The sequence below is a fragment of the Zasmidium cellare genome (genome assembly GCF_010093935.1).
Source record: "Zasmidium cellare ATCC 36951 unplaced genomic scaffold M409scaffold_75, whole genome shotgun sequence".
In the NCBI taxonomy this organism is placed as follows: domain Eukaryota; kingdom Fungi; phylum Ascomycota; class Dothideomycetes; order Mycosphaerellales; family Mycosphaerellaceae; genus Zasmidium; species Zasmidium cellare.
In genome coordinates this window covers 51,021-65,885 of record NW_022987019.1, presented here as the reverse complement: position 1 = coordinate 65,885, position 14,865 = coordinate 51,021, and the positions used below count along the sequence as shown (strand labels likewise).

Sequence of the window (14,865 nt, the reverse complement as noted above, 5' to 3'; positions counted from 1 at the left end):
AGTAGTACTCGCCTTTAGTCGTAGGGCGGCGGTATCTATATAGATTATTAGTAACGGCTTTACGAACACTTTAGGCGAGTATATACCGTGTTTAAGTTACTATACTCGCTATTATCGCTGTTATCTTTAGATTACGAGTAGTGCGAGTAGTTTGAAGCGAGTACGAAGGTAGCGGCGTATAAAGTCATACTAGAGCGATAATAGGCGTTTAAATAGTATTATTTTTAGTAAAGGAGAGGTTTAAGTGAAGCGAGAAGTAAAGTAAGGTCTATCTAATAACAAGGATCAAGGGTCAATCGAGCACCTGCCTAGGTCATATAGGTTAAGATATTGTTAGGTGCGGCCTGCCGTCTCGATTAAGGTGGCAGATGAATCGGGTAGAATAGCATGAGGTATAACTTGTCACATTCGCAACGGACTTCTGTGTCATTGGCGCCACCTTCTTCGCGACACTGCCCCGCACACACTCTCCCTCCGCCATCTCTCGCCGGCCTACGATGCAGCAGACTCATCTGCCGTCCGAGACACGTCCAGAGATCAACTTTCAAGATGAAATAAAGATAGCTGCAGTCCAAATGTCACCGGTCTTTCTGGACAAACAAACATCCACACAGAAAGTGTGCACGAAGATCCAAGAAGCTGCGGCACAAGGAAGCACGGTGGTCGGCTTTCCTGAGTCCATCATCCCCGGCTATCCAGGCTGGATAGAAATGCTACCACTGGACCAACCAAAGGCTCATTCGCTATATCAAAAGCTGTTCCTGAATGCCGTCGAAGTGCCAGGGCCAGAAACTGCAGCACTCGGCGAGGCCTGTCGCGCCGCAAATGTATGGGCTGTTGTCGGAATCACGGAGCGCTTAGCCAACACCACAAGGACTCTTTACAATACCCAGTTGACGATCAATCCCGCCGGAAAGATTGCTTGCAAACATCGAAAGTACGTCCCTACGTTGACGGAACGACTCATGCATACCCCTGGACAGACGGGGAGTACAGCATCAACGATGACGCCTTTCGGAACACTCAGCGCCCTGATGTGCGGCGAGAATGCAAACCCGCTCGCGATGTATTCGCTTCGCCTATTGTACCCTGTTGTACATGTTGCCTCATGGCCAACCCACTTCGCACCCGGCAGCGACCTCGAAAACGGCATACAGAACTCCACGCACGGCCTGGCCTACTCGCTGAAATGCTTCGTGCTGAACTGTGTTGGCGTTATCGATGAAGGTGCCATGGAGGCGTACGGAATCGACCAGAGAATCCAGGATTACTTGAAACAAGAGAGACAGAAAAGCTTGTCGTCGATTATTGGTCCAGATGGGAGGACCCTCACGACGCCTCTCGAGACTAAGGAGGGGATTCTGTACGCATCTGTGCGGCCTGAGGATGTTTTGGTGCCGAAGTATGGCATGGATTTTGCGGGTCATTATAATCGACCGGAGCTGTTCGCGCATCACTTTGAGAATTTTATGCGACAAGAGGGAGTTGGTGGTCAAGCGAAGGCGGTGCTTGACATGTCTGCGTAGTTGTATTCAATATTCAATTGTGATGTTTTATAGAGCACCATGATGATTGCAGCTTTTTAAGGCACATGTGTGTACAGACTGTCAAGATGATGAGCGTGTACCCAACTATTCTACGTGTAAGGCCAGTGTATCTTGAGGCCATTTCGCCTCAGCCACTGACAACGACTTGTGAAGGAGAGACTGTCGCAAAGCTCGTCGTCGAGGCAAGCACCAGAAATTTTCATGGTCTAGCAGCCTGAGCCTAGAAGCTTGGAACGGTGTCACTATAGCGGCGCTGGGTCCACACAGATCAACATCTCGCCCGTGTCTCGCCCGAGCTTGGCAGACAGCCTTGCTAGGAGTTCAACTTTTCTACTGGCGCTATTGTGCTTTTATACGCAATAAATTCCATGCTAAATTTCAACCAGCGATACTTTTCGAACGCAGCATTGTACTTTGGTATTTCAGACGTGTCAGATGGATCTACTCCGCGACAGCACGCTTGGGCAAATCATTCGTTTCGTTTGTCGCAATCGATGTCTGCTGTATCCCGATGAGAAACCAAATTTCAAGTATTCCTTCAATGGCGAAGGCCCTCAATCTAGCCGCGAGAAGCTCAACAGCGACGTCACTACCCATACGAATTCTGCGAGATTTTCATCAACTCTGAGCCCCAGCAGCCAAACCGGATTACAGGATCCCGAAGCGCTTACCGACGAGAACGAAAGAGCATGGAAGCAATCTGGACTGGCAAACAACTTGTATAATGAGGAGAAGAAAAGTTCGCCGTATGGAAAAGAAACAATCCTGGTGGACTGGTACGACGAACGTGATCCGGAAAATCCCAAGAATTGGTCCACTGGCAAGAAAGTCGTCGTAACTATCGTGCATTGGATCTACACCTTCACAGTGTACTGTGCATCCGCGATCTACACACCGAGCATCGAAGGCGTTCAGGCTGAGTACAACGTCAGCCACATTGTGGCATCTCTCGGCCTCTCGCTGTACGTTCTGGGCTACGGGATTGGTCCTCTGGTGTTCTCCCCACTGTCGGAGATTCCTCGAATCGGTCGCAACTTGCCTCACAGCGTCACTTTGTTCCTGTTCGTCCTTCTCGCAATCCCAACGGTTCTTGTCAAGTCCTTCGCTGGCTTCCTGGTCTTGAGGTTCTTGACGGGGGTCTTGGGCTCGCCGTGTCTTGCGACAGGAGGTGCGACACTGTCAGACATGTATTCGCCTTTGAAACTTCCTTACGCACACACCGCCTGGGTTGGAGCAACCTTCTGCGCCCCTGCTCTTGGTCCCGTCTTGTCAGGGTTTGCCGTCGCGAGCAACGACTGGCGTTGGTCGTTGTGGGAAATCTTATGGATGGCAGTCTTCACGTTTATCATCATGCTGGCTTTCTTCCCCGAGACGTCTGCAGCGACGATCTTACTCCGCCGGGCCCAGCGCATTCGAAAACGAGAGCAAGACAACCGCTACGTCTCCCAATCTGAGATCGATGACGCCAAACAATCTGCTAGCCAGATCGCTACTCAGGCTCTCATTCGGCCCCTTCAAATTACCTTCATGGATCCGGCAGTTTTGTTCACAAATCTGTACAGCTCCTACAGTTATGGCGTGTACTACAGCTTCTTCGAAGCGTTCCCCCTTGTCTACACGGGTACTTACGGCTTTAGTCTTGGCCTAACGGGGACGGCATTTCTGTCCATCGTCATTGCATGTCTGGTTGGATCCGCGATCTACGTGAGCTACCTGTACTGATACCTGTTATGAGACTCAGAGAATCCAAAGTCTATTTTCCAAAGACTATACTGACAATACGTGAAGGAAGCAAAACTCAAAAGACGAGGTCCAGGTCTTCAGGAAGAGCGCCTCCTCCCTGCCGTTCTTGCCTCGATCCTGCAGCCGGCTGGACTGTTCCTCTTCGCCTGGACGAGTCGTAGCGACGTCCACTGGATCTTCTCCATGATCGGCATCGCTCTTTTCAGCACGGGAGGCTTCATACTTTTCCAAGGTAAGATAGCACATCCTGCAGACGTACCTGGGCTGACTTTTCCAGGCATCTTTATGTACCTTCCCCTCTCCTATCCAGACTACGCGGCTAGTCTGTTTGCAGCGAATGACTTTTGCCGGTCCGCCTGGGCGGCTGGTGCAGTGCTCTACGCTCGTCCTCTTTTCGATGCGCTTGGGATCGCCAGGGGTATATCACTTCTTGCTGGACTATCTTTTGCAGGGGTGGTAGGAGTCTTTGCGCTTTATTATTTTGGAGCGACGCTGAGAGCCAGGTCGAAGTTTGCTCAGCCTTAAACACGAAGAGTCTGACAGGCGCCGTCCGTCCTTAAGCTGTCTTCTGCTCATTCTTCTCCTGAGTGAGCTCTCGTTGACATCAATTGTAAGCGAATTAAACTGCCTGGGAAGATGGCCTTGACGGGGGCGGCCTTGCTTCTCGACTCTTAATACAGCTTCTTGGGCGCTACTATGGATCCTTGAGCAACGACTCGAGGTGGGCTGATTGTCACACTGCAAGTACGAATGGCCAGAACTGAAGGCGATGGAAAGCGGGAAGGAAGGATTGCGAAGAGAAGCATCACATGAAAGCAGACCTTACGCTAGTCCCGATTAGGAAGGAGCAAACCACGCTAGTGCACAACTTCTTTCCATTGTGAACATGAGAAGGTGACGAGGCGGTCCTAGAAAACTTCATTCTCTCTATTGTTCTTGGTTTATTCAGTGGCCACAAAGCTCACTTTGCTGCAATCTTTACTATTAGACTGGAAATAACCGCAGTTCTTCGGTCGCCGATCGCTTCGCTACTACTCCGACATCTGGCCTACACCCGCTGGCATGCATCAACATCTAGAGTCAACGCTGATGCCCATGGTTGTCAGTCCACTCTCCAAGATGCAAATCTCCAAAACGTGAAGCCCATCCGTGCAAACAGGCAGCGAAATCAACAGTCAGTCTTCGTTGTCAAACTGGGGATCTTTGTGGTTACTCCCCAACTTTTGCGCATACCCCAAAAGCTACAACGAAAGAATATGCGGGAAGAGTGTATGGTATGGTACCCTCTACAAGGCCTTGAGACAGTGTTTCATTCAATCATTTCAGCGTATGGAGACTCTATCAGTGTGCAATTCTAGACCTTCTTGCACGCGAGCCTCCCATGCTTTCCAACTCCGACAAGTCCTTCTGTCCATCACCTCGCGGCGTCGCTCAAATCTTCTGTGGATCCTGACGGATAGGATGCTTCGCAATGATCTCCGCGAGCAGCTTCTTGTCCATACGTCGGCGCTCCTCGTGCTCAGCGAGAATGTCCTCGAGCAGCAAAACGCGGACGCTGTCGCGCTTGGCGGCCGGCCGCATGTTGATGTGGAGCTCGTCGAGCTTGTTGCGTAGGGACCGGTTCGAGCGTATGAAGGCCATGCAGCGGTTGCCACGGTCCTCGGCCAGCTTCTTGTACTTGCGGAGGCGCGATCGCAGGGCCTCGACTGTGGCGTTGCCCGCCCCAGCGACCTTGTTACCGTTGGTCACTGTCGCTGGAATGGGTTGTGATAGCTTGCTGGCCTCGAGCTCATTCTCGAGACGCTGGTTCATCTCCTCGAGCTCGGCAATGTACGCCTCGGTCGTCGCAAGTCTCTCCCACATCTCGGCGACATCAGTCTCTGGTTGGATTGCGGTCTTCTCAGAGGCCTTGGTATCCTGCTGTGGGAATGCGATGGCTTTGATGTCCGACCTATGAAGCTTGTTAGTACTGACTGCCGGTGCCGACGACACTCGTAGGAGACGTACTTTGAAGATGTGACGAGCTGGCTGGTAGGCTGGTGGAACGGCGAAGGTATCTTCAGGGCCAGTCTCCTCGAGAGACTGTTCGTAGTCACCCTCATTGGCCTTGCGATCCTCGAGACTGGCGGAGAGAGCGCTTGCTTGTGCCGCCTTGGCATCTTTGATGTGACCGGCGCGATTGCGACTCTTCTTCTTCGTGGGGCTGCTAGGCATGCCCGAGGCGGAAGACATGATGTTGGTCATGCTGGATCTGCTCGGGGTGTGTCCTGCGACGAGGAAGTAGTCCGGAATTTGGCGAGGTCGACAGAAAGGTGACGCGCACTAGCGTGGTCTTGGCGAGTCGCCCATTCACTCGCCGTTTGCATGGTCACGTGGAGGCGCCGTGAGTCACAGCGTGGCCCGAGCGTCGCAAACAGAGCTTCAAAAGCCGCGCTTCTCTTCCTCAACTCCTCCATCACAACAGCTCAGAGACGTCGCCACCTTCCTTCCTCCTTTTCGCCTATGCTCTGCAGCACCACACCAACATACACAGCTAGCTCCCGAGAGCGTAGGTATGCATCCCCCCTTCCATTCCCTCCCCTCGGCGACATCAACCCGCACGCGTGCGTGTAGCGAAGGAGGTCAAGACTTGCAATTGAGACCACTCTTGTAAGCCCTTGTCTCCAGATCTACAGCACGCGAGCACGCCTGTGGAGAAAGGGTTAAAACTTGCAATCGAGACTACTCTTGCGAGCACTCCTGACACCTGCAGCGTGTGCGCGCGAGTCGTTGTCGGCTTCACGAGACATCACTTCCTGTGCGGTGTTGCCGAGTATGTGCGCACTGGTCAGCGGTGCCATCGAGGTCTCCTCGTCGCTTGGTCCAACGCCGTGCTTTCAGCACTTGCCAACTCTCCAGCACACCAGCAAGCTCGCTGCCGGGCACTCGCTTACCAGTCCTACCGGGTTCATGGGCAAGGCAATGTGGCATCAGGCGCTCGTGGCTGGCGTCTTGCAGTTGTCTTGTCCATCCGGTGTGCGATCTCCCTGAGCTGGACCCGCGTGGTACTTGCTAAGAGCTGTTCTTGGGTTGCGGTGTCGGCGCAATGCCCACAGATCGGGTGGTGTCTTCGTGTTGTCCTTTGGCCTTCTTCGAACTTGGGTGTCCGGGCCGCCCTTATGGCCCGGCGTGCTAACAACCATCGGCAGGCCATCAGTCCCTGGCACATGCTGCTGGGTCCTGGAGGCTTCACTCAGCACTTTGCAATGGCGAAGCTCTTTCAGACATCAGATCATTCGAAGCCTCACCTCACGTCCAGCTTCAGTTCCCACTCCGCATGCTCAATAGAGGCAACTGGCACAAGACCGCCGAAGGCCACGCGCCCAGCATCACTATACTCTTCAAATGCCAGCTACACAAGACTCATCCTGCGACTCTGTTGGTACGACTCCGGCATCACTGCATACTTCACATCCAGCTCTAGTCGCCATCTCAAGAATCACCAGCGAAAGAAGCTCGTGATATCGACGGGGTGCCGACACGTGCATTTAAATATTCAAAGAAAGTGACACAAGTCCTGAGGTAGGTGGCGATTCCTGACTGGATCATACTGAACTCTCCCAGACATCGATAAGTGCCACCATTCGACTTCGTCTCTTCACTAACCGGCCATCCTCTCGATCACTCTAGCGGCCGCCCAAGTATCTGAGCCACCCTCCCATTCGTACCTCCTCGACCGACCACCGGCAACATCTGCACTCACAACCGCCCCTCGAACCTCGTCAAAACTAATCCACCATCCACACCACAAATCCACAAAATCACCCAGACCTCCGCGGCCCAACCCATCACACCACCTCATCTTCTGCAGGAGAATAAGATTCAAACCAGATCGCGGGGCCAAGTACCCATACCCATATCCATCACCCCAGAACCGACTTCCGCTTCAGGACCAGGGAGGACTTCTGCCGACTGGGGATCCTGGTGTGAGGTGCTGCACAGAGTTTGGGGAGGAGACGGGGAAGATGGTGCTTTGTTGGGAAGCTCGCTTTGTTTCGGGATGTGGGTGATGAGGGCGTCGATAAGTCGGGGAGAGGGCTTTGTTTGAGGGGCTTTATTTGGAAGAGCTGGGGAGGAGGGAGGTGGACATCGTGATGGATACGACGAGATGGGCGGTTCAGGAGTTCAGAGCGGCGGTATCGACGGCGGTAAAGGCGTGGGCGACAAGAGACGGGAGCTTTTCGTTCGGGGAGCGACGGGGACGACCAAATACCTCTTGGATGTTGAATGAGCGGTCCGGATAGTAGTACAGCTTCAGCTCCAGCTCCTCCAGCTCCTGCAGTTCTTTTTACCCCAACCATTCAGCCCTCCTCCTCCCCCGGCACAGCACTTCCATTCTCAACAAGTCTTCTCGCCGCCTTCTTCGCCTCCAGCACCTCGTTGCAAGGGTATCCATTCGGCCTCAAATCCTCCACCTCATGTCCTTCTCTCGAAGAAAGCACATCAAGACCATTCCTTCTCTGCTCCTCTCTACGCAGCGGATCTGGCAGCGGCCACGCACCTTCTTTTCTCTCCTCCTTTTTGACACCTCTCTTCTCTTTGCCCACCAGCGAGCGAGCGGTTGGACACAGCCAGATGCTTGGCCACACGGTCTCGTCCAGGTCTTCGTACTTCTCCAAGTCGCTTTCGAGTTGTTTCACGACTGTTCGATTGCTGGTAATGGTAGTGTTGCCTGTTCCCCAGCCGTAGAGGAAAACTGAGCGGTTGATGGCGGTCATATTCGTGCTGACTGAATTAGACTCCTCTGGGAGGTTGGATAGACAGCCGCCTTCATTTTCGTCGACGACTCGAATGGGCAGCTGCCAGTACCCCGGAACTTCGTAGGCAGACCAATGTTGCATCTCTTCGATCAGCCCTTGCTGTGACTTGGACTCATCATCGCCCATCATGATCGCCGTGCGTGCCGTCTCGGATGGTGTGCCAATTGTGTCCACGATCTCACGCATGCGTTTTGCGGCCTCCTTAGTACATACCAACTTATGCTCGCCCATAGCTGGATACAGAAGGGCAGGTAGCAGATTCTCGTTGCCCTCAATCTCTACTTGTCGCTGCAAGGACTTGTGGAACCAGGGTTCTTTTGACACTTTGGCATGCGAGAACTCTGACACCAAAGCCAAAAGTATTGTGCAATCGATGTTGAGTGTATCCGAGAATAGTGAGAACGGGTCTGGTGCCATAGTCGGCAAGGCTTCTTGCAGTGAGGGAGTGCTCTGCAGGTCTTCGCCGCAAAAGACGACCGCACCAGCTGCTCTGCAGTCGTCCAGAATAGCATCGATCTCATCCGTCTCCCCTGGCTGGACTCTAGGTAGTATGAGATGCACAGCAGGGATCCTGGTCTTCGCGCGATAGGACTGAGCCGCTTGGCAGAGGTCTTTAGCATTCTTGACAATAGGAACATCCGACCCATCGTCATCACCAAAGACAACATCCGCATCCTCATCTTCTGAGCCCTCGGACTGCCAGCCTTGCTTTGCCAGATCGAAGAGAAGTCTTGTGTTGGTGACGAGGGACACTTTGATCCACGTCAAACCATCATTGGTGATAGCGTCAACCGTAACAGCTGCATTCTTGCGATCAGACGAGTTCTTGACCTTCGACACCAAACCGACATGATGCATGGCCTGAGACAAAGACTTCGATTTGGAATTGTAGTAGATCCGTTTCTGCAAAGCCGTAACTTTCTTCGACTTTTTCGCCGTGGCCCAGACGGTCTCGAGGAAAGGCAGGTTCGATGATCGGGCGATATGGGTCGTTGATGCATTGTCCGGCTTCTTGAGGAGTCTCTCCAGCATGCCAACTTCGGACTGAACGGTCGATCGGAAGTGTGCGACTTCCACTGATCCTTCTTGTCGGATGTGGCGTAGATGTTGCCGGAAAGTCTCCAGTTCCTCGATCAGGACCAGGGCTCGGTGGTTCAAGTCTTGTATGACTGATATGGCTGATTGGGTATCATTTCCGCCATCGGTGGCCAGATGAGTTTCGTTGGATTGATCCATTGTCGAGATTGAATGTGCCTCAAGGAGTTGGTAGGGGCAAAATCAGAGTTTTGCGTGGATCATCCAGCAATCTATTGCGCCTTTCAAATGCTACCAAACGCCAGAGAATGCAAATTTGCAAGATTTCAGAAGGAAGACAGGCTATGAAGAAAGCATGTGATACAATCCATCGTGAGTAAGAGCAAGGACTCACAACTGAAGTCCGACGTTCCTTCCCGGCTGAGTCTAGCGCGCCAAGACCTCAAATGATGCTCTCTCATCTCCGCGATCACTCGACGTCTCATACACACTGACCACATAAAACGACACCGCACCCTTCAAGATGGTGCTACTAGCAACAAGCCAAGAATGGCAAACACAAACCTCTCGCCTCCTCCAAGCGCGCCCAACAACGGTGCGTAAGTGTCATCAAACCACCACCACCCGCCCACAACCCCACTGACATCCAAACCTCTAGACGCGCATCACGACGAAATACAACATCCCGAACCTTGAGTCCGAGCGCTACCAGAAAAAGATGAGCAAAAAGCGGAAGAGAGACGCAGGAGGAGAGGAGAAGGACAAAGAGGATGCCGCCGCGCCCAAAATCCCGCAGGCGACGCTCGAGTTGAAGACGTATGATCCTGAGTCTGGGGTGGTGCTCAAGTTCAAGACGAATCGGGCGGCGGAGGTGGGTAGGTTGGTCATGAGTTTGGGGACGTTGGGACGGTATATGGCTGCTTTGCCGGTGAAGGAGGAAGGTGAGGATGATGGGTGCTTGGTTTGGATTGTGAAATGGTTGGGTGCTGACTATCTACTGCAGTTCAAGATGTTGCGATGGACGATGCTACGGCGACTGAGCAAGCGGCTGACGATACGAAAGATGCTGCACCGGCGGCAGCGGCGCCCAGCGCGAATGACGCAAAACCTCAGCAAGGAGCTGGAGGAGGTGGTGGAAACAAGAAGAAGAAGAAAAACAAGAAATGAGCGTTGTGAGGGTGAGGCCTGCCATTGCCTCCGTCGTACTGGAGCCCCCCTGATGCTCTGACGGCGACATTCCGCTCGTGCCGCTCCTGGTCGGCTACACAAACCCATCTATCTTCGTAGCATGCAGCAAGAGGACGCCAAATGAGCGAGGCGAGGCCGTCAACATCATATGCAAGGCTTGGTGCATGAAGGCTATGGGGACAGAAGACAGGACAAGGGGCCTAAGACGGGAGTGACGGACCGAAGTTCCCACTCACACTGGCCGGGCACGCAGTAGTCCAGACACGCCTCTTCGCTATGAATAATGAAATGCCGACAAGAACGTTCCAATGCCTACTGTTGCCCCACAGAAGAATGTTGCGTTGCGTTGCGTTGGGGCAGTGGCTGTAGCATGTATGTACTCCAGACTCCACAGCGGCCTCCACAATATCACCGAAGCTTGGCTGAAAGCGTTCATGTTCTGTCCGCCGCGGATTCAACGGCATGTTGCTTGCCCCATAAACATTCTACTTCGCACTCGCACGAGGCGCTCGCTCTTCCCAGCGGCATGCCTGCGGCGTGGATGCATACGTCAAACCTGCCCTCCCACGTCGCTGCGGGTGTGTTGATAGTCTGTATAACCGTAGGTGAGTACGCCTTGCATGGCTTGGCGTGGTCCAGGCAGGAAATGCCGCAGAAGAACGCCGTGAGTGATTGTGACGACGATGGAAATGATGAATTCATAAGCAGACTTTGACACATTTTCGACTTACTGCTGATTTTAAGGGACATTGTTTCGTTGGTGGTGTGGCGATTCCTCCCGATATTCAGCCAGTACCTTACCCTTTCGTGCGCGACGCCAGAAGTGATGTCGGCGCCACCAACTCGTTCAACGTGGCAGCCATCAGCGCCATCATATGTGTCAAGGGGAGAAAGAGGATGTCGCACGACGCCAACCCGCGCGGCGAATCGATATCCGCAATGCGTGTGTGCATGTGCGGAATCTCGTGGTCTTTTTCCGCTCACGGTTCTTTGCAGGAGCGAGAGAGAAAGGAAGGAGAGGATTCCCTAGCTGTGTCCTCCTGCCATCGAGACCCGCGAGTCAGGGCCTCGGCGACGTCTCGATGCAGTGAATGCGATTGATGGAGGTACGTACCTCTTGACTTGCGCTGCCCTTGAAGTTTGATGGGGTTTGGTCTTTAGGCTGGACGAAGGACGAAGCCAGCCCACGAGGGCGAGATGCCTGCAGGCGATGGGTGCTCGTAGCGCCGTGTCGGCTCCAGACTCGGGGATCGAAGAGCAGCAGGCAGAGCTCTCCTGGTCGTGCTGTAGTGCTGTGTCTCGGGTGTATGCTTGCATGCGAGCTCGAGCTCGAGCTCTTCTGCTGCAAAATGCCCCGCGGTGGGGCACTTCTGTCGCTCCATCAATTTTGGCCTTGGCCTGGATTCTGCGAAGTCGGCGGCGAGAAATCTGTAGGTTGTACGAGAAAGGGCAGCCGTTGGAATATCTTTGCGCCAATACTGCGATGCATGCGCACCTGCGATCATCATTATGGACGAGGATGCGTCGTCCCAAGGTAGAAAGCGCGACTGCTGCTCCCCGTGATTTCGTGCATCTCGCAACCCTCGACAGCTGGGCATCGTCGATGAGTGCCACAGTCAACCGCACATCATCAGCAAGCCACAGACGGTATTATTTTCGACGGGGAATAAGCAAAAAGCCGTCATCAGGCTGGCGACGATGATGCCGTGACCGCGCGAATCACGGTGCCGATGCAAGGAAATCGATGTTCGAAGACATGTTTCCAATCGTCACCACATGCGCTCCAACCGCTGCCGTGAGAAAACAGACCTCACGTGCTGGTTGTTGAATGCAGTAGCACCTCCGGATCCATGGATGTTTCGAAAAAGTCGAAGTGGTAAGAAGTCCGATCTTGCTCGCGACTGGACGTGGCCAGATCTATGAGCGCACTCAGTCGGGATGCCGCTTTGGCAGGTGGTTCGCCTGATCCCAAGCTGCAATGCTGTCGTCAGGGAAGGTATAGGGAGCTGGGTGAGTTATTTGCATCGATGGGTATGCTATCTCCGCCGTCTGTCATCACCAGACGCGGTGCGCAAGGATGATGCCTTGATTGAAGCTGGCATTCTCCGGGCTTTCAATTTGCGATTGTGGGGACTCCACAGATCCCATCAGCATTGGCGCTGCTGCCGGCGCCGGCAACATGTGGTCAAGAGGCGTTTGCATTTCACATAGGAGCAGTTCGCGTAGAGGCAGACGGGCGATGCGCGGTGGCCGTTGCCGCGCTGGGTGAAGGGGGAATTTGGAACAGGATAGTCGTGTTCATGGACGTCCACGATTGACGGTGGGCGTGCAGAATGGAATTGACAGCGACGATCGGCCGTGCGCCCATCACATCGGCGCTGTTCATCGTCTAGCTCGCGTGCAGGAAAAGTCGCACACCTTTGGCAGCAAAGATCGTGGTGGACAAGCGGTGCCAATCGACGACGGCCAATCTGACGAAAGGCAGCGCAAGAGGCGCACGCACTAAGTGATGGCCTGCATACGAAATCTGGGGCAGGCCGCATATTGAGGCTAGGAGGCCAAGGCCGCGCAGGCAGGATTCGCAGGAAAAGGGTCATCATTCAGAGAGCCTTCGAGCCGCTCATTGCCGTTCTGTCCGGCCCTGCCATTCGTGGCTGCGCACAGCATTTGAATGTCGCTCTGCGGATCCTCTGGGGAAGCGACCGTCGATGCGCGTTTCGACATTGGATGTGATGCCGGCCTTTTGTGGGCTCCGTGGTCAGCTGCGCTCTGCACCTCGTCCTCTGCCATCATCATCCTCGTCGTCCGTCATGCTGGCGAGCGAAGCGCGTTCATTTGCTTAGCTTTGCTGGCTGGCTGGCTGTTGCGGCGGCGATGACGTCCGGGTCTGACGGGTCACGGTGGCTTAGAAGAGGTCACAAGTACCAGCGTTTGCATGAAGCACCCTGCGACAGACAGTCTGGGTCAACGACACCGCGCGCGAGAGTAGTCCATGCCCAGGCGTGCTGTGAGACTGCAGGTTCCGCAGGCCAATGCACGCTGCCGGCGCTGCTCCTGTTCCAGACGGAGCGAGCAACTACTGCTGCTGCTGCTGTTTTCCCTGCTGGCGGTGGTGGGTATCCGCAACGAGAGGCTTGGCATATCATTCGAGTCCGCGTTACTCTGCCCAAACGATGGCTGCTTGATTCGCCCGTCGTTGCCACTGAATGACGCTGCGGCGGCATGGAAGCTTTGGAACGGGCAGTTTGCAGCAGACGTGGTATCGGGGTGTGTTCGCCCGGGCAGCGGCAGCGGCACTGCAACGCTGATACCAGATACCACGCTGGTCCACTCTGCTGGACACGGTGGCACTGGCTCTGCTCGCTGCTGCAGCCGCCGATTCCTGGCTGTCGCTGCTGGTCAACATCGTCTGGCAAGCCGATCATCGGCTCGTCTCTGCTGCCACTACCGCCTGGGCGAGTCTGCTGTGCCGGACAGGCGACCAGCATTGCATGGCCCGTCTGGTTGCCACGCGCTGGTGAGCGGAAAGTCAGCGTGCATAAATTGCTCGCACAGGATCGCTGATGATCACGAGTGCAGTCGAGCTTTTTGGCAGGAGCCCGAGTCCGCGCATAGCGAGCGAGCCAGCCTGGAGGCGTCTGTCCCATCCAGTAGCAGGCGCTCGCTGTCGTCTGGCCGTCGGCCTACCTGCGCGTCGCAGAAACAGACTACGGTGCTAGGGGAGAAGATGCTAGCCTGCAGTATTCCTAGCACTCTAGCTGCACACCAGGGTCTGCACCGCATCCGAACCCGTCGTCGTCGTTGCCGCTCAGGAGCTGCACAATTGATTGCCTGACGATGGGCCATTCAGTGAGCGATGGGCGAGAGCGCCGGCGGTGGACACAGGAGAGAGTGGGCGACCTGGTCTTGAAACCTCGCCTGGCTTAGCAGCAGCATCAGAGACTCGCCTCTGGTCTGATCGCCGCCGTCGCCGCAGCCGCTCATCGGCCTCGGAAGGTGGCACCGTTGCACATACATTTGACCACGGCGAAGGAAGCTCGCACGGCAAACCTTCTCCAGACCCCAGATTTTCCCCAAGTCGTCCATTACTCGCCGCGCGATTGGCAGTCTGTTTCTCACAACCACAGCATCTTCATTTCGTTATTATATATATCTTGATCAAGTACCACGACGACTACACTCCCTCGGTCGCTGTTCTCGACCCCAGCGGCTCTGCCACACAGTCCAGACCGCAGCAGAAACGTAATAAAAGAAAGCAATAAAACAGCGTCGCCTATTCGGGCAGCTCCCGAGCCGCTGCACATTAGAGTTGAGCGCTGCGACTGGGCCCAAGAGTCACGGTGTTCGTGTATGTGTCCCTCGACGGCTCGACCAAAACTCTATCCGCTAGCCTGCCCGTCCGGATGCCAGCTGACGAAAGCTATCCATGGTTAGGTAGCCTTCCGCTCGCTGGGTGCTGCAGCACGACCGCCAGGCCAACTCTTGCTGCTTGCTTGGTTCGAGGGTCCACCGCAGACCTCACCACTGCACCGCGCCTCCACCACCACTATCAC

The 14,865-nt window shown here is 54.6% G+C and overlaps 6 protein-coding genes across 6 annotated transcripts; 3 read left to right on the top strand and 3 right to left on the bottom strand.

Annotated features, from left to right (window-relative positions):
* Positions 1 to 497: 497 nt before the first annotated feature.
* Positions 498 to 1,526, top strand: M409DRAFT_38149 (uncharacterized protein; the record flags this gene model as incomplete). The annotated part of the gene is made up of 1 exon (XM_033810871.1): positions 498 to 1,526. The coding sequence occupies one exon, from the start codon at positions 498 to 500 to the stop codon at positions 1,524 to 1,526; it is 1,029 nt and encodes a 342-aa protein (XP_033659541.1).
* A 456-nt stretch (positions 1,527 to 1,982) lies between these two features.
* Positions 1,983 to 3,815, top strand: M409DRAFT_71545 (uncharacterized protein; the record flags this gene model as incomplete). The annotated part of the gene is made up of 3 exons (XM_033819222.1): positions 1,983 to 3,251; positions 3,336 to 3,522; positions 3,568 to 3,815. The coding sequence occupies 3 exons, from the start codon at positions 1,983 to 1,985 to the stop codon at positions 3,813 to 3,815; spliced, it is 1,704 nt and encodes a 567-aa protein (XP_033659540.1).
* Positions 3,816 to 4,721: 906 nt separating this feature from the next.
* Positions 4,722 to 5,534, bottom strand: M409DRAFT_61488 (uncharacterized protein; the record flags this gene model as incomplete). The annotated part of the gene is made up of 1 exon (XM_033814780.1): positions 4,722 to 5,534. One exon carries the CDS (start codon positions 5,532 to 5,534, stop codon positions 4,722 to 4,724), a length of 813 nt encoding a protein of 270 aa, XP_033659539.1.
* A 2,096-nt stretch (positions 5,535 to 7,630) lies between these two features.
* M409DRAFT_61487 (uncharacterized protein) lies at positions 7,631 to 9,325 on the bottom strand (the record flags this gene model as incomplete). The annotated part of the gene is made up of 1 exon (XM_033814779.1): positions 7,631 to 9,325. The coding sequence occupies one exon, from the start codon at positions 9,323 to 9,325 to the stop codon at positions 7,631 to 7,633; it is 1,695 nt and encodes a 564-aa protein (XP_033659538.1).
* Positions 9,326 to 9,647: 322 nt separating this feature from the next.
* M409DRAFT_71543 (uncharacterized protein) lies at positions 9,648 to 10,291 on the top strand (the record flags this gene model as incomplete). Its single annotated transcript, XM_033819221.1, has 3 exons — positions 9,648 to 9,719; positions 9,783 to 10,065; positions 10,134 to 10,291. 3 exons carry the CDS (start codon positions 9,648 to 9,650, stop codon positions 10,289 to 10,291), a joined length of 513 nt encoding a protein of 170 aa, XP_033659537.1.
* A 2,936-nt stretch (positions 10,292 to 13,227) lies between these two features.
* On the bottom strand, positions 13,228 to 14,398 carry M409DRAFT_61485 (uncharacterized protein; the record flags this gene model as incomplete). The annotated part of the gene is made up of 3 exons (XM_033814778.1): positions 13,228 to 13,950; positions 14,000 to 14,042; positions 14,328 to 14,398. 3 exons carry the CDS (start codon positions 14,396 to 14,398, stop codon positions 13,228 to 13,230), a joined length of 837 nt encoding a protein of 278 aa, XP_033659536.1.
* Between the last annotated feature and the right edge of the window lie 467 nt (positions 14,399 to 14,865).